This window comes from Solanum dulcamara, chromosome 4 (genome assembly GCF_947179165.1).
Source record: "Solanum dulcamara chromosome 4, daSolDulc1.2, whole genome shotgun sequence".
Lineage (NCBI taxonomy): Eukaryota > Viridiplantae > Streptophyta > Magnoliopsida > Solanales > Solanaceae > Solanum > Solanum dulcamara.
Window position 1 is genome coordinate 8,558,300 of NC_077240.1, and position 25,439 is coordinate 8,583,738.

The 25,439-nt window shown below is 36.2% G+C and overlaps 1 protein-coding gene across 1 annotated transcript; it reads left to right on the forward strand.

Moving 5' to 3' along the window:
- Positions 1 to 880: 880 nt before the first annotated feature.
- LOC129885996 (nuclear pore complex protein NUP160) lies at positions 881 to 24,829 on the forward strand. The gene is made up of 27 exons (XM_055960498.1): positions 881 to 1,251; positions 2,349 to 2,481; positions 2,593 to 2,857; positions 3,116 to 3,176; positions 4,911 to 5,068; positions 6,161 to 6,246; positions 10,112 to 10,216; positions 10,349 to 10,446; positions 11,582 to 11,702; positions 13,541 to 13,723; positions 13,830 to 14,022; positions 14,143 to 14,714; positions 16,334 to 16,496; positions 17,179 to 17,438; positions 17,519 to 17,706; positions 18,872 to 18,948; positions 19,062 to 19,387; positions 19,561 to 19,629; positions 19,715 to 20,027; positions 20,137 to 20,265; positions 20,587 to 20,695; positions 20,786 to 20,851; positions 20,951 to 21,086; positions 21,177 to 21,284; positions 23,127 to 23,267; positions 24,182 to 24,355; positions 24,437 to 24,829. Exons 1-27 carry the CDS (start codon positions 1,055 to 1,057, stop codon positions 24,476 to 24,478), a joined length of 4,473 nt encoding a protein of 1,490 aa, XP_055816473.1. The 5' UTR covers positions 881 to 1,054; the 3' UTR covers positions 24,479 to 24,829.
- Positions 24,830 to 25,439: the final 610 nt, after the last annotated feature.

A 25,439-nucleotide genomic window follows, 5' to 3' on the forward strand; every position in this document is an offset into this window, starting at 1 on the left:
ATTTCTAATATCACTAAAAAAAAAATTAAAAAAAGAAAATTGGGGTGGGAGGGTGGAGGATGGGTGTTTTTTTTTAAAAAAAAATTTAAGAAAAATTTTAATTTTTTTGGGTGGGGGTGGGGTTTGGGTAGGGGATCCAGGTGAGGGGGGCGTGGGAGGGAGGGGGCCAATTTGTTTTTGTTAAAAATGGGGATGAGGTGGGGGTAGGGGGAGTCCGGGTGGGGTTGGGGTAGGGTGATGGTCGGGGTGGGCAAAAAATTTAATTTTTTATTTTTTTAATTATTTTTTTTTTAGATTTTGGGGTGAGGTGGGGGTAGGGGTCCGATAGGGCGTAGGGTGGAGAGAGGATCAAAAAAAATATTTTTTTAGTGAAATTATTTTAATTTAAAAAAAAATTATGGGGGGGTGGATGGGGTCTGAGTGGGGGGTGGGCGGGACGGGGGGTGGGAGTGGGCAAATTTTTCTTTCAAAAAAAATTAGGGTGATGGAGATAGGAGGTGGGGGTTACGGGGCAGAAGAAAAATTAAATTTTATTTTTGTATGAAAAATTAATTGTTTAAAAAATAATAATTTAGGGATGGGTTGGGGGGTGTATGGGTTAGAGCAATAACAATTTTGCTTTGATTTAATTTTTTTTTTTTGCTTTATGATATTAAAATGGGTTAGATGATTTTTATTCAAACCATGTTTGACCAAATTCATATTTACCTATATTTTATATGGTGGATTGTAATCCAATCCATTTTGGCTTAATACATATTCAATCTATCGAAATCCAATCCAATTCAACTATTTGCCACCCTAATTATTACCCTAGTAATTACACCTATTTATTTATAAAAGACCAAACATATTGTCCAAACGGTACCCAATGGTTTCCTATTGCTTAATTTCCCCCTAATTTTCCCTCCTCCGGCGTTCCCCTATAAACCCCAGTAGCAAAACCCCCAGTCTCTCTTGTAGCCATTTTCTCTTCCGCGTCTTCTTCACTATAAACCCCAGTAGCAAAATCAAGAATTGATTGATTCTTGATTTTGTGTGCTTCGCAAGAACAATGGGAAGTCGGTCGTGTTTAGTAGGTATGGAGGTTCCCATTACTGGCAGCGATTCCGTCAAGTTTGTTCAACTCTCCCTCCCTTCTTCTACTTCCAATTCTGCTTCTTCTGCAACTCCCCTTACAGCGGTGGCCCATCTCACAAGAGACGTCGGTTCTTGCTCCATCATTGGGAACCCTCCCGTCTATTTCACTTGGTAACAGACTTGACCTTTCTCATTCTCTTCATCTCACATTACAAATATGAATACACGTGTAGCCTTGTGGATTGGAATAATTGACTGTTTTCTTTTCTTCTTTCTGAATTAGTGTATAACTGTACCCTTTCTGAGTGTGGATTTGAAATATGAAGTTCATTTGGTGTTAAAAGAAAAGTGATCTATGCAATTGTACGGTTTTTGAGTGTCTACTGAAGTGGGTTGTGTATGGTGTCAAGAAAGACAAGTGATCTTGAATTTCTTGAATAGCGATACAGCCTTTCTTGAAGTTTCTTCATACTTGTAATTAGAACTCAATTGTCAAACTTAAATACTCGTGTTTTATATTTTTCTTGAATAAAGAACATATTTGTGTGTGTTAAAAGAAAAGTGATCTATGCCATTCATATGCATACCACACCCTTTTGAGTGTGGTTTGGAGTTGTGGAGCCTGTATGGTGTTAAGTGTAAAGTAATTTGCTTGACATGTGCAGACAATTGTACGGTTTTGAGTGTCAACTGAAGTGGGTTGTGTATGGTGTTAAGAAGACAAGTGATTTTGAATTTCTTGAATAGTGAATCAGTCTTTCTTGTTTTAGTTTATTCAAACAAGTTTCTTCATACTTGTAATTGGAACTAAATTATGAAACTTAAGTACTTCTGTGTGTTTATTATTCTTGAAAGAAGAACATATTTTTCTGATCCAATTGACTGTGAGAATAAAGTTCGGTATATTTTGAGCCCAGCCTGATGGGCAGTGGGCTTTGTCCAACACGACAGAGAGGATTTTCTTAGGTGAGGGATGTTATGTAGTTCCTTGTGTCAAGAAGATGAAAAATTAAATATTATATAGTGTCATAAAAATATAAAGTGATGGAGCTTCTATGATTCTATCTGATCAGCCGCTTATTGTACTAAAGCTTTGCCTGCTTTTGTAGTAGGAGTTAACAACACCTCATCTTATTCTTCTCACATGTCCATCTCTTCAATTTTTTTTTGACATATTCCCTTGTATGTGTTCGCTGTAGCATATTTATTGATCACCATGGTATTCTTCTTCACATGCTAATTATAACTGCTGAGTTCTGTTACTTCAGGAAAATTTGCAGAAGTCAGCCAAATGTGCTGGAAATAATGGAGTTCTGTGGTCATAAGGAGTTCCCAAAAACAGGATTGCAAATTGTATTCCCACAAGCACTATTGCCATTTGCAGTAATCTGCAAAAATGAAGTATGCCATTTTGTGGCGGCTTTATGCTGATCAGTATTCTTTTTTGCTTAATAGTTGGCAAAGATTTTCATGAATCGTTAACAATTGTTGATGCACTCTTGGTTCTTGTAGATGGCATTTTCTTCTGTCAAACCGTATTCGCTTCATGCCATGACAGTGTCTGGGGTTGCCTACCTTATTAAGCTTGAAAACATCTCCAATTATGTATCTAGCTCCAATTTGCAATCTGATGATTTTGTTGACTTCAACACTCTGACTCATCCTCATCAAGGAGCAGCAACAGCCGTGGCAGGAATAGCAGAACTGATGGTAGTTGGAAGAAGTGATGGATCGGTTGGATGCTTCCAGCTTGGCATCCTTGACCAACGAGCTCCAGGTTGAAACTCTTTGTAAACTTTCCCTTCAATATGTATTTTGTGTTTTTTGGATGTTTTTTTGGGCAAGTACCTGGATCTTTTGCATCTTAAGGGCTGTACTTTATGATTAAAAGTATATTCTCTTGTCCTTTTGTCTTATCACTGCCGCTACTTTAGCATAGGAGTGGCATCTAGATGTTTTACTTTTGCAATCTTGTTGCACCTACGGTTTGATCTTTCTTTTCTCCTCTTCATGCTGACACTTTGCAAGTTGATAGGCTTTGTGCAGGAACTGCGTGAAGATTCTGGTCTTGGTCGTTTGTGGGGCGTTTTGTCAAGGTATTTACTATCTCATATAAGGAAATTTAGTTTCACATAGAAACCTAGTTATGAAACTGGGTTCGGTTCTCTTTCTTTTGCATGTTTACAGATATTGTCCATGCGATATTTTGTATCCTTTTGCAAAGGATATAATGTTTGCATCCTTTATTCTGAGTTCAATCCTTTTAATGTTATATTTTGGTTAGCTTTGTCGTTTGTAGCTCGCCTTAATTTCTGATTATGGTGTTCAAATGCACAGTGTCCATGTACTTCAATTATTTCCAGTTGGGTTTGCATCATTAAAATTTATGGTTAGAAGGATGAAAAATAATTGACTTCTAATTTATAGAAAAGATCGTCATCAACAAAAGTAACAAAATGAAGTATGAAATCTTGAAGTAGAAATGATACGACAACCCTTATATAACTGAGTAGGCAACTCAAGATACTCAAGTATCTGAGTGGACTCATTTCGTGGAACAAATAACAATAGTGTAGCTGACATGACTCACACTTTAAAGAAGACATCCTAAAAAACTTGAAATTATATTCTACTATTTGGAATACTTGAATGTCCTAGGTAACCATGAAAAAGAACATGGGACAGATGAAGTGAAAGTAACAGGTGTCTTTAGACTAGCTAGCCGAAACAAGCCTTGTGATTCATATTCTATTTCAATCATCTACCTTGCATTCTTTTTTTACCCAAAAATAGAATCAACTATGAAATGAAATTACAGAACAATTGAGGTTTTTGATTAGTGTACTAATAAATATATGGACATCTCGGTGCAAAAAAATTGAAGTTAAAGATAGTGAAGGAGGAGAATTAGTTCCACCTATTCTTGTAACTAAGTATTGCATAAGCTAAGGTGACAATTGAAAAAACCACAGGATAGTTTAAGGACATAAAATGTATTTGTTATTAAAGATGTGGTCAAAGGTACAAGAGTTGAAATCCCATGGCCCAAAAGTAGATCACGTGACATAGGCAATGGAGTTTCAGGTTGGGTTATTTAAGTTGTAGATGAAGATCATCACCTGGTGCTGCAGTGCCAGCCTTCTGCCTGTGGCATTCTCGTCTTTGCACTGCTGCTTCAGAGGGCTGAGTCTGCAGCTACTTGCTGGAAATTGTGCAACTCTTGAGGTCTTTGAAAGCTGCAGCCTCTACTGAGGTTCTCAATGTTGTCTTGTAACTGCAAAACAACTGTGTAGACATAAATTTCTTGGATTTCCAATCATTATTTGACCTAAATAACTGTAAAATTTGTATAAGATCAATTATAGAACTACATAGTCAATTAAATCATAGCTAGCATGACGTACTACAATTTTCACTCAAACTATATAGACTTAATTTTTTAATAAGTGAAGTAAGATAAATAACTCCAATTTTTTAAGTTTAATTAATTAGATAACATATCCCTATTTCTTAAAGTTATCAGTCATCCTCCTTGTATATTGGGCGAAAAGTAGTGTTGGAGCAAAATGTGAGAAAATTAAAGAGGAACTAAAATGTCTCCAGGTGTGTTGCAAAAGATGCTGTAATGATTTTTATTTACATACCAAAACTAATGGCTTTACTTGAAAAACAGCATTTGATGCCCATTCATATGAAGCATGTGGATGTCCCCCCAAACCCAACCCAAGAGAAGTGAGACCAATCCAGCTGTTGACTATATTTTTCTAGACAACATATTTTGTCTAGTGCATTCTGGTTTTCCCCACCATTACCCTCTCTATGATTTTCAGGGGAAGGTCAAATGCTGCAGTGCAGGATCTAGTCATATCGGAGTTCCACCAAAAAAAGCTTCTATTTGTGCTTCACTCTGATGGGAGTTTACGTGTGTGGGACCTTCCAAATCGTTCCAGAATTTTCAGTCATTCTTTAAGCGTTTCACCATCAGCAGGCAATTTATATCTACTTTTGTATTTCGTTATTTTTCTTATTCAGTTTCTCCCGTGAGCATTTGGATTGTTGTCTTTAATTCAGCGTCACTGTTGCTCTCCTTTGGGGTATGTGTGTGTGTGTGTGCTTTCCCATTGCCCCAAAATTAGGTCAAATTTTCCTCCAGGGAATAGAGTGGTGGAGGGAGGTAGAAGAGGATGTGTCTTACATCCCATGCACAGTATGGGAAGACATGTCATGGACTACATATAATAAGAAAACATTACTATATATACTCAACAGATCAGGGTTTTATTTGTTGATGACCTATTAAGAATATGTTATTGTGTAGACAATTTCTGTTATTGTGCTTTCCCAGTCGCCCCAAAATTAGGTCGATAAATGCACCACTGATCTACTGGTATCCATTTAAGTATCAATACTCCTTTAGGTATATTTGGGAGAAAAGAAAGGAAAAAGAAAGTGTAGGAGAGTTAACTTTGTTCTTTTTTTCTTTTAAAGCCAGATAGCTATGCAAGAAGTGCCAAAAGCGTCCCTACTACGATCCTGTTTGGATTGGCTTATTTAGGTGCTTTTAAGCTAAAATAACTTTTAAGTATTTTTTGAAGTGTTTGGATAAAATTTATTTTTAAGTCAAAACAACAAAAATAAGCCAAAACAGTAAGCCAATCCAAACAGGCTCTAAGCCTTGCACAACTTTCAGGGTTTTTGAGGGGAGGTGTTTGTTTCTTACTTTTACTCTCATTTCCTTTTTAAAAGCACAAGCAAGAAAATTATTTTCCTTTTCCTTTGCTTTGCTGCAAATGTCCCAAGTAGTATATTTTCTAGCTACTTTATTGACATACAAGAGAAGCCATAGCCATTAGAAGTCGTGTCTCCGAACTTTGGATTCTGTGAATGTAATGTCGAGAATTTAGAGGGAGAGGAACATGAAGTTGTTTAAAGTATAAAGTCTTTTCTTTCCAAATTGTGAACGTCGTGCTATTACATACTTAAATTGGCGCAGTCTCTCCATTTTCTTTTGTTATTACATAGGGTTCTTGGCAATGCTTTCAGCTTTATATAAGAACTTCTTTACTTCATTTTCATTTAGGATCCACTTTTGCAAGGATATGTGTGGGAAACGACCACAGCAATCCTGATGCATTTCCTATGGCAGTACTACAAAAAGATGATTCGGTATGTCATTTCCTAGTTTATCTACGTGCTTTCTGCAAATCCTCATTTTTCTTTGTACTTTCTTTTGTATCAGTTGGGTACTACATACTGCTTGTTACCCTGAAGACCTTTTCCTATTCTTCTGCATAGTAGTGTAGATATGATTGAATAAATACAGTGCAAACAGCTACTCAAATTAAGATAGCACTCATTTTTCCTGTCTCATACTTCATTTGCGTTGTTCTTGTCATTTCTTTATTAGGCGATTTTCATAGCATGTATAATTCTGCAATAACCTCCAACTTACATCAGATATGTGCTTTTCTTTGACAAGTAAAACAAGAAGACAATATTGTGATATTATCACTTGCTATTGTGTTTCTTTTTGTCATAGAAATCAAAATTGTTCATGTGTACTTCTTGGGTTGTGGGGTTGTCTGCCTTCATTTTTTTGGGCATCTTTTCTCTGATTTGGTGCCTATTCACCATTTTGGCTACATGAAGTTCACTGATTTAGCAAGTCAGTTTTTTGTAGCTATGTCATCATGCTTGGTTACTGTGATGGGATTGGTCATGCACCACAAACATTTTCATTTAGCAAAGTAGTAATAGCTCCTTTTGTAAAATTGCAATATGATTTGCGAAAAAAGTATTTAGGTGTCTTTTTTTTGAGACAAGTAATAGTTCTATTCAATAAAAACTTAGCCACCCTAGAAAAAGGTGCTAAGTTGGAAACTTTACAAGCATCGAATGGGTGCTTAAACCCCTGCCCAGAACCCTATACAATTATGTATTGCCAATTCAATATACTAACTCTCCTACTTCCCCCCACATATTCTGTTTACACCAAAAAAAAGAACACTAAGACAATTTATCCTAATTTTCTCGATAGAACTGCTAGTGCCTTCAAAATGTCTACCATTCATTTCTTTTCACACTGTCCACCAAATGCAAGCAAGAATGATCTTCCACCAGTCCTCCTCCCCACCTCTATTCCCACTACTCCACCACTTGTTCAACAGTGCCAAAGTAGAACTAGCTATTACCCAAGTTATTCCCAAAATACAAAAGAACATGTGCCACAGATTTATAGTTGTCCCGCAGTGTAGGAATAAGTGTTCATTGTTTTCACCCTCTCGTTCACACAAGAGACATCTTGAAAAAATTTGTAGCTTATCTTGAGTCAGGCAAGATTTCCTAATCACCAACCAGACAAAGAATGACACCTTCATAGAGATATTTACTTTCCTGTCTTGTTTCCAAGGCCAATTCTCCTTCACAAGACCTCTTTGATTCAACTGCCAATACACTGACTTTACTAAGAAGGCCCCTTAACTGTTCAGTTTCCACTTTAGTCTGTCTGTAGAATCAGTGCATCCACCAAAAGTTCCCAATATTTGAAGCAGTGTGACGAAACTCTCTATTTCCCAGTCATTAAGAGTTCTTCTAAAGATTAGATTCCACCCTTGTTGACTCTACATTTGGTTGACCATGTCATGTTGTTGGAGACTTATAGAATAAAGAATTGGAAACATAGACTTCAAATTGCTCTGCCCAATCCAGTGATCAGCCCAAAAATCAGTTTTTCTTCCATCTCCCGCAATAATCTCCACATTTTTCCAGTAGTCTTGCCATTGGTTTCCGATAGTTCTCCACACTCTGCTACCATAGGGACTATTAACTTCATTTGTGGTCCATTGGTTTAGCATCCCATATTTGTGGGATATGAAATTCCTCCAAAGTGCACTATCCTCATTATTGAACCTCCAATGCCATTTTTGTAGCAAACTTCTATTATGCAAGCTTAAGTTCTTTATGCCCAAACCGCCATGTTTCTTGCTCAAGGTTATAGCTTCTTATTTAACTACATTACTGCTTTTCTTCTCTTTGTTGCCTTGCCAAAGAAAGTCTCTTTCAATCTGTCAATTCTTTTTTTGACCTCTTTGGGTAATGGAAAGATAGACATTATGTACGTAGGAAGAGCATCTAACACTGAATTAATGAGAGTCAGTCTCCCACCTAGGGGAAGATACTGAGATTTCCACCTTGACAATTTTTTGTCACACCTTTCTATAACATCATTCCAAATTTCTACAAAACAGTTTTTAGCCCCCAGAGGCATCCCCAAATAAGTTGTAGGGAGAGCTCCCACCTGACAACCAAGGTTACCTGCCAGATATAGCAAATTTGGAATGTCATTGACTGGATAAAGAAAGCTTTTTTGCCAGTTAGCATGTAAACCTGACAAAGCTTCAAAAATAGTTAGGATGGCTCTGAGATTTCTGATTTGTACTACATCGGCTTCACAAAATACTAGAGAGTCATCGGCATACAAAAGATGAGATATTTCCATTCCTTCAATGGCATTTGGTTGAGATCTAAAGCCTTTGATCCAACCATTCAACTGTGCGACCTTAATCATATGATTAATTCCTTCCATGACTATCAAGAATAGAAAAGGTGACAAAGGATCACCTTGTCTAAGCCCCCTTTGAGATTGAAAAAAACCTTCAGGCTCATCAGTAATCAATACTGAAAATTTGACATTAGAAATGCAAAATTTTATCTAGTTTATCCATTTGTTACCAAAACCCATGTCTTTAAGGATTTTCAACAAGAACTCCCAATTGACATGATCGAAAGCCTTCTCAATGTCCAAGTATTTAGGAGTCTTCTAGCATAACTACCAAAATATGTATCTTGTTTCCTTGAATTGTAGAGGAGTTCCATCATTTTCTATGGTAGTTGATATAGTATTACCTTTTTTTTCGGTGGTTAGTATGTAATGTAACCTTCCGTCAATGTGATTATTTGGTAGTCATCATGAGCTCTATAGACTATAGTTTTTCTTTTGATATTTTGACTGGTAACAAGTATCCTTGAATTGGAAAGTACTTGTTAGAGATTACTACATTTGTCCCTGATAGATTGTGGAAGGGTTTCCCTAGGAACATTAATGGTTTAGGCTACTATTCCACTATTGTCTAAAGGTTTTGGGTATTATGCTCATATTCTTTTACTACATGGTATCGGAGCCAGACTTTGTTGAGGACATTTGCACAATGATTTCAATATTCATATTAATTGCCTTACATTTTTTCCCCTCAACTCAATCCATGGAGCTGCTCTGGGATTTTTTTTCTGTCGGTAATATTGCTCCAAGTCAACTCATTAGCTTGTTGAGCCTTATCTCTCCCCTCCAACTTGAGTTCTGTTCCTGTTGAGCCTCCTCGCTCCCTACTTGTAGAATAAATAAAATAATAGTAAAACAAAACAAAAAGGCAGCACAAAGAAAAATCAAGTCCACTTGCAAACCCTAAAGCTGGGTTACATGTACCGTATTTGCTTTAAAGATTTGGCATCACTACCTCTATGGTGAGCATTCTGACGTGTCTACGGATCTCAAAAGCAGGGCGTTAGAAATGCTACACTTGTTTCTCATTAGTTGTGTAAGGGTTCCTAAAGCAATTTAAATGGTCTTGGCTAGTGGATCACTAGGTGGTGGAGGATTTAGATGGACCATATAGAGTAGAGGTGGCTCTTACCACCTATAAATGGAGTTTATTCCTACACGTTCTATCTGATTTCTCATGCATTCTCATCATTTATAACATCCTGAATCGATCGACCAGCTGAACAAGCTATTAGGTCTGTACTTGTTCATCATAACTGGGACTGATTCTTGTTTCTTGCAAGTTCTTAGTATTTTCCTCCTCTTTTTAGCTTCTCAAATTGGATGTTTTGAATGCAGATTGTTCAGTGTGGCCCACAGTAATGTTGGTTGACTTGTGCTATGTGCTGTACTGTTGGATTTTCACTTTTCTGCCCTTATATTATGCCTACAACTTTAGTTTTAACTTCGATTTGTTTATTTGGGTTATCTAAGGAAGTTGGCGCAGCAGTGATCTCTTTATATAGCCTTTATTTCAGTACCGGGGACAGAGTTAGCTTGTTACTGGATCCTTCGACAAAAAGCATCTCATTGGAAGAGGTAAACAGTTTTCTTGTAGGTTCTTTTTTTGAAAAAGAGCAGCTTGTTTTAAGTAACTTGATTAATTTCAATGTTGATTATTTAGGGAATCACTACTGCAAATTATGTTTGCTTACTGTTGTTTGGCCTCAGGGGGACCTCATTGATATAAAACTTACTCCAAACAAGTTGTGGATACTCAGAGAAAATGGATTGGTCATGAAGGAGTTGTTTTGTCAAAATAGGAAAGAGTAAGTTCTCTTTTTCTTGAAAGAGTAAGTTTTCCGTTGCCTAGTCTGAAGATGATTGGGTGTCTTTTTGCAGAGGATTATGTTTCGATGTAGATTTTCTTATACAGGAGCTTTTCACAATATTAATATAATTATTTGCCTTCAGGAAAAAATATTTTTTTTCTTGAGTGGGTGAAGAGATTGTTTTTAGTTGAGCAGTTTTACATATTCTGTTGAGAACATATTTAGTTAAATGACAGTGTGCTCTCTCTAACAGCTTAAACTTTTAGATGAGATGGTTACACACTTCAACATGGTATTCGAGCAGGTAGAGATCTGAAGATCGAATCTCAGTGCCACCCATTAGCAAAAAGAATTTTCACATGCTTTGACCCCTAAAAAGAAAGAAACAGGTCCGCAAGTGAGCGGGTATGTTGAGAATATACAACAACAACAACAACAACAACCCAGTGAAATCCCACAACATGGGGTCTGGGGAGGGTAGAATGTACGCAGACCTTACTCCTACCAAGGTAGGACGGCTGTTTCCTGGAGACCCTCGGCTCAGTAAAAGCATAAATGCATAAAAAAATGTTAGATAAGAATAGAAAATTAAAAGCTTTATGAGAAAAATGTGCTCTCTTCAACAACTTGAGCTTTTAGATGAGGATCACACACTTCAACAAATTCCTTGGGAAGAAAGAGTGCTCATTATTTATATTTAGATTGTAAGTACAAAGTGTGCTGATTATTTTGCTTATAAGGTTGACTATTTCTCTTGGAGAGGCTGTTGTTGGCAGGAGAGGATTGGTTGCTGAAGTGATTTTCTTATTTTCTTGCATTTCTTGTTGTATTCTGATCATCCAGTGTTTGTCTTTCTAATGGTTTCTGCTTTTTTGCTTAGGATTGTCATCTTCTATGAGTTTCATAGTTTCTTTGATATTAATAAATAGACATACTGGTTACCGATCAAAATAAAATAGATGCATGTTGGTACATTTACATTTTCTGCTGCTTTCAATGGTTTTGGCAATTTAGACCATCATGATGCTTCAGCTGCAAATGTTAACTTCAGTGTTGTAGTTAGTCCTTGTTTAGATTTACATACTCTGCATCTTGTCTTGGGGGCAACTAATTGTCTGATTTTTATTTTCAGGGAATTAGCTTATCGCTATTCTTTACAGGATGCATTTGTTGCTGAGCAGCTGTTTCAAGGCTCTGAAAATTCTTCAGATGATCTACTTTGGCTTTCTCACACAGTTTTGTCATCTTCAAAGGTGCTTTAATAACATGATTTTTGTTTCTCCATGTTGATATGTTCCATTTTTTTTCGGAGTTATTTGCCTTTTCCACCTGTAATTGGTAAAACTTCTTCTGGAGCTAAATTTTATTTTCTGTATAAACATTGCAACATAATTTTAGAAGTTATACAATACCTTAATTTCATCAATATTGTTATTGATCTGTCAGATTAAGCATTAATATTATTGCTAGTGAGCTATATTCCTTTTGCCTAGTGCTTACCCCTTTTTATTTTCAAGTTCTTGATTGTTATTTTGTTTATATTTTTGTTTACCTTTTATGATGTGCGGGGGCAGAGGGAGAGGGTTCTTGTGAAACCAGTTGATGGTTCTGCACCTGCTAACCAGCTTACTGGTATTGGTTGAGTATTAACGAGTCAATTGGGCTCACTTTTGCATGAATGGGAAACTACCTTATATGAGTCAAGTGGGTAAGCTGGCTCACTTTAACATTGCGTATAACCTGAAGATTCTGTTGTGGTGTTATAAAACTCCTGCCTTCATGCTGAGGTCTGCATGGTGTTGCATAATTGATCAGTAAGAGATCATATCATAAATGATATTTCACTATATAGCTTCCCTAATTTTTTTGCAAGGGTGAGATTTTTTGATTGATTCCTAAGCTAAACATATACAGATGAGTGATCTCATGATCTAGATAGCTTATTACCAGTGTTACAAATACAATGCTTATTAGGCAAGTGTTGTAGCAAAAAGCTAGCAGCTTAAGAACAAACAGAAAGAAGCTGATGAATAATATAGAATGAAGAGTCAGAGTGAAGCATTGACAGTTTCTTTCAAAGGAGAAACTTGCCTTGGCAGTTGGCAAAGGTCTTGAATCCAAAAAGTATCTGTATGTAGTCAACCTTCTCTGCTAATGTTGGAAATAATGTCGTCAGTTGATGGTAATTCAAGAAATTATGATTTAGGCTTCACTTTCTTATAGAAGCATACAGTTCCCAAGTTTCTTATGTTGTAGCTTATGGAATGTTCCTCATGGGCATCTAAGGGTGTGGTCTAATGGTCAATAAAGTGAGTGCTCACCTTGGAGGCCAGGTTTCAAATCCTAGCAAGGAAAAAAAAACATGGTGATTTCTTTCTATGTGCCTAAGCCCGGTGGGCAGAATCTGTGCTTGTAGAGCTAGCATATATCTGGTGGAATAGTCGAGGTTCGCGCAAGGTGGCCTGATACCACTATTAATAAAAAGAAAGGTTCCTCGTGCAAATATACCTATCTGCAAGTGAATGTCACAACCATCTCTATTTAATAATACTTGTTTTGCTGCTAGACCAGTCAGCTAAAGCTTCCCAACTTTGTCAAAACTACCCCAAGAAAAATAAATTCCCCAAGAAAAATAAATTTTAAGTGCTAACTGCTAAGCCAAAGCTTGTTGAAAATCAGTAATTCTAGTTTTGCCACACAAGTACTTTTTAGCTTGGGCTACTTTTGCTCCGGATTAGTAAGTTCCTGAAGTGGAACTGACTAGAAAAATAATCTAGGCATCTTTTCCCTTGATCGATAAGTTCTTTTGCTTTTGATTTTGATAGATAACTCAGTTAATATAATCTGTGATCTATAGCCTCTTGCACTTTTAGTCTACCAAAACATTTACCTATAAAAAGTATATTTAGCTCTAGTTCTTGCAAAAGCCTATCATTTATGTTCAACAACAACAACTAACCCAGTGTAGTCCCTATCATTTATATTCATTATAAAAAAACAAGCTTATCATTTATGTTAAAGCCGATGCTATCATAAGTATCATTACACTATTACAAAAGGAGTTAATAGCCACTTTCTGTAATTATTGCAGGATCAGATTTCTCCGTTTGTATCTTCTGTTTTCTTACGTAGGTTGCTCCTTCCGGGTGTTTATCATAGAAATGTTCTTCGGGTAACATTACAAGATTTTAGCAAGCACTTCACTGATTCCGAATTTGACTCTTTGACTGTGGACGGACTGAAAAATGAAATTCTGTCAGTCATTCAACACGAGGTATTTTCACCTTCATGTGGATTAGTGGAGTGCTATTATTGTTATTTCCAGGTTTCTCGTATTGTATAAATTTCATGATTTCAGTACTTTTTTCTCCTTTTTCAAGGTGGGAGCTGATAGTCCAATTTCAGTACTTCAGAGCTGGAAAACCTTTTGTACCTGTTATTTCAATAATTGGCGCAGAACAAATGTAGCGTGTGGTTTGCTTATTGATTCTGCCACACAAGCTGTGGGTGTAATTAGAAAAAGCTCAGTCTCCATGTGTCGTAGTCTGGAGGACATAGAGCTTCTTGTTTTTGGTGCGTCAAACATATGTATTTAGTTCTAATCTTCTTACTTGTTTCGTCTTACTCTTGTACAAATGTACGGTCATTAAAAAGTTTCCTTACTCAATTGCTTTTTAATTTTTACACTCTCAGGATCTTCTGATGAACATGGAAATATAATATGCTCTAGGTTTGACTCCTCTGATAGTGATCTTGAACGGGAAATTCTTTTGGAGATACTGCAGTGTGTCAATACTCTCAGTCAACAGTTGAGCAAAGCTGCTCCTGCCATATTTTTTGAGTCTCTTCTTAGAACACCAAATTTATCATCAGAAGAAGTCATTCCTCGGTTGCTGAAAAATTTAGGAAGTGGATATAGCTCATCAATGGCAGCGCTCCATGTATCCGAACTTGGAACTGATGTAGCATTGAATAAGGAAATTTCTTACCACAAAAGACTCAGAAAATTCTCAGTAGATATGTTTTTATCTCTGCACAACTTATGCAGTAGAGCTATCAGATGGAGGAGCGTTTTGCGTGTTATTGAAAGCTATTTGAAATTTCTCGTGCCTCGAAAATATGAACATAATTTGGATTCTGAAGGACTCTTCACAGTCAACACTGCCCTTACAGTGCAGGCGACTTCTCAGGTTGCTAAGGTGATGTTTGAATCTGCATTGGACGTGCATTTGCTTCTAAGCTACATGGTTAACAGTAGCAGTCAGGTGTGTGTTTCTTTTGTTTTTGGAAATCATCAATATCCAGAATTGGCTATTTGGGTAGAAGTTAATATCCTCCAATTGTTGTTATTTCTTGTCTATGCTCCATATTCTACAGTCTTGGTTTTGCAGTACATTATAATATTGAAACACCAAGTTGAACTACTATTTCAATGCCATTTCTTGAATGCTAACACATCTTCCCAATATTTATTCAATTGGCTATTGCTGTTTGTGTAGGGAGTAAGTTGAAGATATCCTTGTGATGTAAAATTTTAGAATAATTCTTTGCTCTAAAATTGCACTCAGTTGAATATGGGTCAATTAGTGACCATGACCTAAATGTTTGGAGCTAGTGATCTGGAGCCCTTGAACCTTTTGAAGATTGGGATTTCCCTTTTAAGCCCTTGTATGTTGTTCAATTAATCAGCTCTGAAAAAGAATTAGTTGCATTATTCAGTCTCATTTTTAATAGCATTGGCAATTTTACTACTGATAATAAGCTTCAATTGCAATAGTCATTCTTTTATGTTTGAACAATCAGCCTGTATTTAAAAAATCGAGAACGAAAACATAGTTGAGGCATAGAAGGAAAGGGACAAGTATCATTTAAAGCAAGATAGTGTGAAATAGAGCAACACAAGAGAAGAAGCAGAAGACAAGGTTGATTACTATCAGTAAGGTGTTACATTGAAGAACAACAACAGGAAGAAAGACAAAACCTAGAGAAGTAGAGAGACAAGTAATAGAGGAAGTGTTGTTGCAAAATAGATTTTTAAAAAAGAAGAAGAAAATATGAAGTCTGAACTGTACCTTCAGAGAAATCTTTGTACCAAAGTAGCATAAGGCCTTATTTCTCTCCATTTTCTCTCGCATTCTTTTCATCTTTTAAAGTCAGATTAAAAAAGTGAGGGCAAAGCATAAGAAAGGAAAAAAGTTAAAAGGGCACAGCAACCTTTAGGAAATTTGTTGGCTTGTAAAAGAAGTTGTATGTATAGGAGGTTGTTGTTGTTCCCATTTTTTGGTAAAGACCTCTTTAGAGACTTTTATTGAATCAATTGGATAGAAGTATTGAAAAATTACATCGAATTTAGCAATTCTTAGCTCATACAGTAATAAATACGGGATGCTCATGTGCACGAGTATACTGTGATGCTTTTTACCTCCTTTTTGTGCAAGCATAGTGTATATTTTATTTTGTGACACTAAATACTGCTGATCAACATAATCATGGAAGAACTAGTGTTGCGGGAACCGTTGCAACCCCTTTTATGAAATTCACAACAAACGTTATGATTTGAAAATACCTTTTGAAGTGTTTAAGTAGTCATTAAACAGAATTATTTGTGGTCTTTGAAGCTCCATATATCTCTGCTTATAGCTTAAAGAATAATGAACTGGATATATTGTTTTCTGTATTAGATAATAATTTTCCCAATTCCAAGTATTTCCACAGAGAAGTTAACAATTCAATATCATTTTTGTGTTTGTATGGACATTCTTATTTTCTTTAGTGTTAATTTGAAAAATAAGCTTATGAAGCTGTTGGAGGCTTTTTGATATCAAATAGGATTATGGTGCAATTTGTCTTTGACTATCAGGATTTCAAATGTTTCTTCTTGCAGATTGGCATGTCAGAGGATGAGGTTTCGAGAGTAAAACTTGAGTTAATTCCAATGATCCAAGAGGTTATTACTGAGTGGCATATCATCAATTTCTTCAGCACCACACCATCTGAATCTCCTCTTCTTGAAGACTTCAGCAGTCAACTTTCATCTCTACAGCTTGGTAGGTGCCACTTCTATTGTGATGAAAATCAATTATGGGACTGTCTTAGGTCTACTGAAAACTTATTGCATGTCAGAATATGTCTAAGCAGACTCAACTAAACTTCTAGGATCTCTCATGTGGCCCTGGCAATCATAAAGGAAATTTAAAGGGCCATCATTTGACTAAAAATCGATGCCAATATTATTCGTTAGTGGGCGCTGTTTAAAGCTGTAAAAAAGCTTTGCAGAAAGGGTGTACCATCTTGAGGAGCATTGCGAAAACTAGAGGGAGACCTTCAGTGGGAGGATGGTTGCAACTGAATTGTGAATGTGTCACTTATTATTTTAGTATTATAGCTTCTTATATCGGAGTGTTATACGTGGAATGGAAAGAAATTTAGTGATAGTGTTACGATATAAATAAGCGTGTTCCTTAATATCTTAATTTTTGAGTAAGATTGTTGACTTCTGCTGCCTATTTTTCTGCAGTATATATAATCATTGCGAGTAGAGAAATAAGGTCTGAAGTCAAGGAGGTTTTAGCTTTGTTTTGTCCTTTTTGTTATGTCCCACATTTATAACACTTTTATTTGTGTATGTGTTTTTTAGTTTCCCTTTCTTTAACTGGCATGGAGATAACATTTTTTCACACGTCTAGATTGATTGTTATGGCCTTACATGTTGTTTATCTATGTCTTCAGATGGAAATGTTGATCGAAGATCATGGAATGAGAAACTTGGTAAATCTGAATTCACGTTGGCCTTTATTCTGTTACTTGGAGGGCATAGTGGGCCATCTTTTGGACATCTTCCTGATCCCAACAGTCTAAGTAAATCAGTACAAGAATTTGCTAGCTGGATAATATGGGGGAGAACAGGAGCAGAACCATCTGTTTTCTTCAGTCATTCGATTGATCTTGCTCTGATGTTGCTTAGGCATGGGCAATATGATGCTGTTGAGGTAGGTTGCCGTCATTTTCATTTTACGCTATCCAAAACACTTCTTAAGATCTTACTGAAACAATTTGTTCTCTTATCCAGTATGTACTTGGTTTGGTGGATACTTATTCTCGCAAGGAGAAGATTTGCCAAAGTCTTCAGAGTGATGGTGGGGAGTGGTCCACTCTGTTGCATCTTCTTGGCTGTTGCTTTATTGCACAAAGCCAACGTGGTTTGCATGGAACAAAGAAAGATAGGAAAATTTCTGAAGCAGTCCGGTGCTTTTTTAGGTATGTGTAGGTTTTAATTAGAAGTATCTTCTTGTTACTTTTATAGTTACAGCTATGAATTGGAATATCTGCAAGAAGATTTTACAGCTACAGGTCAGATCTAGCGTTTAGTCTGGGGAGGGCATAAATGGTATGCCAAGGATCAAAGGGTGAACTTTTGTGACTGAAAATAGGAGAAAATTGTGGTCACGAAGCAAATTCAGTAGCCAAATAGAAGATTGAACGTTGAGGGCATGACGGTGTGATAAAATCAGAAGTGAGATTATCCAAAGGCAACTTTTGATACTCACATTAACTGTGGTGAGGCTTGTTGCTGCTTGGTAAAGTATGTCCTGACAGATTTGGCATTGCTAGAAGACATTTAAGACTCTTCGATGCATCACCATAAAAACAGCTAGAGTGCATTTTGATTAAGAAAAGAACAGATAGGAAATGGATATCATGGTCTAACAGTGGGAATCTAGACTTTTGTTCTTTTATAGTAGCCTCCACAGGTCTTGTCAGACAAAAAGTAAAAAAAGATGTTTATAATGTCTACTAGCTTCTGTAAGTTTGAATTAAATGACCTTTAAGTGCACTTTTTGATGCAGGCAGCATAGGCAGTTGTAGTGAAAGATGCTAGAGTGAGTAGAACCTCTTTATTCCCCATAACTTTTGGTCTGGTATTCTGACATGTCAACTTTTTAACCAACAACTCAAACAAACAGTGTAGAAAAATCTAAACAGAAAAAGGTTTGGAGAATTATAACACTCTATTATTTCGCATATTCTTCTTCCGTTTTCAGGAAAGCAAAAAACAAAAGGAATTCCTGGACATTGTTCATATCGCGAGTGGTGTTCTGGGTATAGCTAACCATATACTTTTCACTCGGACTCGTTCCTTTATTGTGGTTGGGTTCACTGTTCTTGGTAATAATGTTCATCTTTGTTGTCCCTTCTCTCGTTCCAATAGTTGAAGAAGTAGAAGATAAAAGAAATGATACACAGATACATGCTCACACAAAGTAAAAAGTTAGAGCCCTATTTAAATTTGGATTGCCATGACTTTTGTACATTCTCATGTTCTTGTGTGGAAATATTCTTTAAGTGTACTTAGCAATAAAATAAAATAAAATTCTTGAAGTGGCTCTTTTATGATCTCACTGGTTTATGCTTATGCTTTCAGAGCTGCGTCTGTGGAAGGAGCTGCCAAGGCTTTGCAAAATTTGCCAAATGAAGCAGGATGGCTACACCTTGGTTTCTGTATGTTTTTTGCCAGATCTTGTAATTCTAGAAGAATGCTGTTCATTTCATCTGTATCTTTGATTCTTTAAATAAAAGGAAGTGATCTTACTTCATACCGCTATGTATCCTAGCTCAACAAGTCTCACCTGCTGCTTGGAAGCTTCATTACTATCAATGGGCAATGCAAATATTTGAACAACATAACATGAGGGAGGCTGCCTGCCAATTTACTCTTGCTGCACTTGAGCAAGTTGATGAAGCTCTTGGATCTGGTGTTCTTGATGAATCAGCAACTGCTGTCAAGGGACGTCTCTGGGCAAATGTCTTCAAGTTCACTTTAGATCTAAATTATTACTATGATGCGTATTGTGCAATCATTTCAAATCCAGATGAGGAAAGCAAAACCATTTGTCTGAGGCGATTTATAATTGTTTTATATGAGCGAGGAGCTGTGAAGGTTCTGTATCCTTGGTCTTTTCTCTTTCCTGTTCCATCGTTATATAACCATTCTATATCGCCTGTTCTCTTCCTTACTTTTATACGTGTTTTTCACTATATTCTTCCCGTTTACGCTGTAAATGATTACTTGCTCTCTTATGCTAGCTGTTTTTTACGTTTCCTTTCATCCAGATTCTTTGTGATGGCCAGCTACCATTTATTGGCTTGTCAGAGAAAGTGGAGCGAGAGCTTGCTTGGAAGGTGTGTAATCATTTCATTAACGATAAGTGATTTAATGCATGGTTTGCAACTTCACAAGGCTCACATTAAATCTTAAAATTTGTAGGCTGAGCGTTCAGATGTTTCAGCCAAGCCAAACCCGTTCAAGTTACTCTATGCATTTGCAATGCAGAGACATAATTGGCGGAGAGCAGCGAGCTATATTTACTTGTATTCAGCACAATTAAGAATCCATGGTGCAATGCGAGATCCCCACCGACGTTCCTTTATTCTGCAGGAGAGGCTGAATGGGCTTTCTGCTGCTATCAATGCTCTACAGCTGGTTCATCCTGCATATGCTTGGATTGATTCTCCACTTGAGGAAACTTATTCTAATATGTATCCAAGTAAAAAGGCTAGGATAACCATGGAAGAAGAGTGTAAATACTATTTCAAGATTTATTTGATTCCTTAAAGATCATTTTCTTTTTCAAACTTTCACTACATTCTTTTGTTTGGTTATGTCTCACCTGTTGCCTCCTTTTCCAGCTCCTGGTAATGGTGCTCAGTCTCATAGGCAAAGATCATATTTAGATGTTGATAAACTTGAGAATGAGTTCATTCTAACGTCAGCTGAGTATTTTCTGTCATTGGCAAATATCTCTTGGACTTTTGCCAGTAAGTTTGATGCCATGTCTTCCCTTGTTTCTAAGTTTTAAATTCGCTTTTTATTTGCTGACCTCAATGTTTTCAAATTTGAAGCTTAGGTCTTGAGATACTCTCTGGCTTACATCTTGATATTTTCATTCATTTGCTGCTGGCTATTATGTCATTTTGGGAAACATATATCGTATTGAATTTTTTTTCTTGAGTGTGCAAACTAGGGAGATTGTGTCACTAGTCAGTTTATATGAAATGGAAGGGCTCAACACAATGAGATTCAAAATTAATATTCCCTTTTGTTGTGTACTTTCCTTTGAAAAGCTTTTCTTCTTTCAGAAATTGAGGCAGCCCCAAATGATGTGATTGACCTTTTGGTTGAATCAAGCTTGTATGATATGGCATTTACAGTAATTCTGAAATTTTGGAAAGGGTCAGCTTTGAAGAGGTATATTGTTTTTGGGTAGCTTCAAGAGAAGTGAGTAACCCTCCGTGATTCATAGGTTTCTTGACTTGCAATACTTGTGTTGTCTCTCAGGGAACTTGAAAGAGTTTTTGCAGCTATGTCATTGAAATGCTGCCCAAAGAAAGCCCCATCAGTTGGGTGAGCTATTCTTGATTCTGCTTTTTTATATGGATCATTTCTCATTCCTCTCGGTGCCAGCTGTTTTTTCTTAACATGTGTCTGATGCCTATTACTCAGGAATGGTCAGAGGATGCCAAGTCTTCTTTTGACTTCATCACTGAATGAGATTGTTGTCCGTGGATCGCCTAATGTTGGTCCACCTGCACAGGAATCTAAAGGCAGTAGCCATTGGGAGGCACTTGAGCTCTATCTCGTCCGTTTCGTCCTTCTTTCATAACTAATTTTACCTGTTTAAAGCAAATATACTCTTCTTTCAGTTTTGATGTCCGTAATGTCACTGCAGGAAAAATACATAAAGTTTCATGCTAAATTGCCTGTTGTTGTTGCTGATACTCTTCTTGCTGCTGATTCTCAAATTGAGTTACCTCTTTGGTTGGTTCAAATGTTCAAGGTAAGTACAAACTCATTTAATAAATGAGTGCCTAAGCCCAAATATTCAAAGGTGTTATATATCAGTGTCATCTAGTCTCTGCATATAGTATAATGTTCTTTTTCCGTTATTTTCTTTGTTGTCTAAAGTAGCCCTATCATCTGGAGGATGTAAAATTATTGACCTTCTTACAAAATATTTTGTGGTAAATTCAAGGGATTAGATGTTTGGTAGCTGGTCTAGTGAAAGTTCGTGAAGAGATCAGAAAGGTTGAAGAAGTAATACTTGTCAAAAAAGGTGTTTTTGAGGGGGTTAGGGGGTTGGGGTGGAGTTGTTCTGGTTAAGACAGCACTCTTGAGTATTTGTGTTTACTTTATGACCACATTTATAATTCTTCCATCATTGCTATTATTTATTATTAAGATGATGAGAGACTTTTTTGGGATGAGATGGACGGAAGAAAAAAACATCTGATTAGTTGGGAAAGATCACAGCTCTGGTCAAACTAGCCAGTTGGTTGCACATAGGTTTGTACCTTTAATTGAGCTTTTCTGAAAGGAGGTATCAAGATTTGCATTTGAGAAAAACTCATTGAGGAAGGTGATTAGTGTAAAATATGAATGCTATCATGGATGGTTCTCAAAAATTACATATATGCGTGGGATGAGTTTGTAACACGGGATCATGAACAATATTAACTCCTCAAGGACAGTCAAGGTTCATTGGCTTCTCAATAAGGAACATCAAAACTTGTATGGCTTTTGATATAGTCGAGAATGTGATTCAAAAGGCTCAGAAAATTTCCTTTGTTTTACCTGTACAAAGAAGAAATTAAGTGTAGTTGAGGTAATTTTTGTGCCTAATACATGTTTGCTTTGAATCATTTTGTAGTATTCTCATCAACTTGGTGTGATTATAATAAAAAATTATTATCTACCAAAAAAAAACTTCTAGAATATGTTGTCAATAGAAGGGAATAAGACGGGTCTTAATAAAAGCATGTTGAATTTTCAAAATAAATCAAAAAAGAATGTATTAACATGGTTATTTCTTATTCAAGATTAGTTCTTGCAAAGCCGTGAAAAGGTAAAAATAAGTTTTCATTATTAAATTGGTTTATTCGGAAGCATTATTTGCAACTATAAGAAAAAATAAAAAATTTAAGGCCTAGTTTTTTAATTTAAACCTTCTAATATTGCACTTTTAACTGTTTTGTTGTTAAAAGAAGGTCTAAAAATTGTTATATTTCTACAATAAAGCAACCACTGTTTCAAGTAACACAATCAGTGCTATACATTGGTTGGTGCAACATTGCCCACCCCTTCCTAAAAGTAAATATCTTTTGTGCTCTCGTGTGGGAGAACTTTTGTTGCTCCTGTGCAGGTAGTCCTATACATGTGCGGATCTAGGGATCAGATTTCGCATCACATAAAGTTTAGGATTCAGGAGTATGGATCCGAGTTTCATCCCTCCTTTAATGCTACCTTACTAAAAAAAACAACTATTACATTATCATAAATTGATTAAAGAGTAGTATTTATTTTGTATTACGATTCAGGGATATGATAGAATTATGAGTAGAGGTGATAAGATAAACAAATAAATGTATATTACAGCAATATAAGTTTATATTTCGACATTTATTGAAGTTACTAAATTGAAGCTAGTGTATTTAAATTCTTTGTGAACCCCACCCACATCTGATCGACACGGATGTGGCAAGGAATTCTTAGCAACATGATTCGGAATTGCCCTTTTTTTTGGCTTAGTAATTTTGATGTAATATGTGTTGCTGATTTTCTAGATTTCTTCAATGTGAAGTCAAGGTCTAATATTTATTTTGATGATTCTATTTGGACATAGGTTGTGCCAGCAAAAAGTGGTGGGGGAATGGCGGGAAGTGAGTCAAACCCTGCTTCTTTGTTTCGTCTATATATTGACTATGGTCGTTATACTGAAGCGACTAATCTGCTTCTGGAGTACTTTGAATCTTTCGCGTCACTGGTGAGTTTCTCATCCTTATCCCCAAAGCAGTTGACTGTGAATGGCTGCTGTAAGGTTTTTTATTATTTGTCTTCTTGGAATTTTGGCTGCTGTTTCGGTCAAGTAACCTGCATAGGTTCAGTATAAGACTATAGCACTTGTGGTCATTTGCTGTACTTAGTGATGACGCTGAAGAACATTGTACTGGTATCACCTCTCTGAGAGGACTTCTCTGTCCTATTGGTTTCCATTCTTGAATTATAGTATAGGCCAAAGGATAAGATAGGTTCCCATCGTAGGGCTTTATTCAAACACCCGTTCTGTACGATGGCTATACACATTCTTGTGTACATAATTTCCAAATTATCAAAAGCACTTGGGTCGTTTGGTTGGGAACAAGTTATCCCACCATGTATATGGGATAACTTATCCCATCACTATGATATAAATGGTGGGATAAATAATTCAATAAGTACCTAATACTTCCAACCAATACAAGATAAAATAATCCTACATTTTATCCCAAGATTATTATACCTTATACCTCACACCAAACGACTCCTTAATGGATAAATTTAACTGAATTTTTAACATGCAGAGATCTCTGAATCTCATTAATGTTTATACTTTAATTAGTAAATGACACATCCAAAGTTCTATGTACAAGTACAACAAGAACACATGTGTAGGGGAAATGGTTCATATGGGTATTATGGTAAAACACTCATATCAATTATTGTTTCTTAAGGACGTGCAAAGTCTACAATGAACACGTAAAAGTGAACAAAGATAGTAAATGTTAAGACACTTTATTTCACCTTTATATACCAACACCACTTCACGACATTGATTCTTTGTCCACTAGTATTATTTATGCATTATTCTTGGCTATGTGCACATTTCTTAACAGCACCATCTGTTTCTATTACCTGCAGAGACCGGCTGATATTATTCGTCGTAAGAGGCCGTTTGCAGTTTGGTTTCCCTATTCTTTGATTGAGCGTTTATGGTGTCAACTTCAACAATCTATCAAACTAGGCCACATGGTTGATCAAAGTGAAAAGCTTAAAAAGTTGTTACAGGGCACTCTCATGAATCATCTACATCAAGTATGCTTTACTCTTGAAACTAGCTTTTTAAGATTGAATGTCACTGCATCGACTTATCTCCATTTGGTTTCTTATCCTCAGCTTAAAGTGGATTCAGATGATGTGATGTCTTCTGTTTCCTAGTCATTGCTGTCAGTTCTCCGATCTGTTAGCTTGCGTGAGCTATATGCAGGATGAAGGGTCACCCAAAATCTGTGGACACAATTTTGAAGAAATCACAGAGACCTCTTCCATCTGCAGAAGAGATGTACTTGTTCAAATTGAAGCTTTTGTATCCCCAACCTTCCCCAAAACTTGGGATAATATGAAAAGATGTATTCTTGTTGCTGGTCTAACATAAGAAGCTGTGTGTAAATTCCAATTTTGGGGCAGCTCATCAGCCTCTCATAGTTAATTCAATGAATGTAATTTTGTAAAATTAACATTTAGTATGTAATGTTCGAGTGCGTGAATTCTCTTTAAAATGATTACTTATTTCCAAGTTTACTTAGCTCTACAAGAAGATATGCAATCAAAGCCTTTTATTTCAACATCCAATCGGTTTTGCACCTATTAAGCAATAGTGTTTGATATATTTGTTGAAAAAAAATGAATATAAAGGAAGGAAGAAATTCACCTTAATTTGAGTTTAGAATTAAGGCGTGTTAATTGGAATACTATTAAATATTTAACACGAAAGGAATGATAATGCTTGAAGGTCAGAATACTAGGCGTGGAAGTTATGCGTTCAACTTCTAGAAGAGTTGAATAGAATACAAATGACATGGCGTAGTATGCTAGCCGCAGCATTATTTTGACACGACCTATAATATAAATAATTACTAAGAAATTGGAAAAAAAATTGTATCTCAGATGTAATAAATATAATATGTTAACCAAGTCCATAAATAATGAAGTTTATAATATCTAAATTAAATGGGATGCAAAAAAGTGTAGGCCACAAAAGAATGATGCAAAATTGAGTTTGATTATTTGATAACTTATGCCCTTTTATAAAGAAGCATTATCCACCAATAAATTAAAAAAAAATAATTAAAATGCTGTCTACCTTTGCTACTAAGCTACCCAACTCTTTGGACGTCAC

Coding starts and splice junctions, on each gene's coding strand:
- LOC129885996 (XM_055960498.1), top strand. CDS start 1,055: ATGGGAAGTCGGTCGTGTTTAGTAGGTATGGAGGTTCCCATTACTGGC. Junction 1,252..2,348: donor CCTCCCGTCTATTTCACTTG/GTAACAGACTTG, acceptor CTGTTACTTCAG/GAAAATTTGCAGAAGTCAGC. Junction 21,087..21,176: donor AGGCACTTGAGCTCTATCTC/GTCCGTTTCGTC, acceptor ATGTCACTGCAG/GAAAAATACATAAAGTTTCA.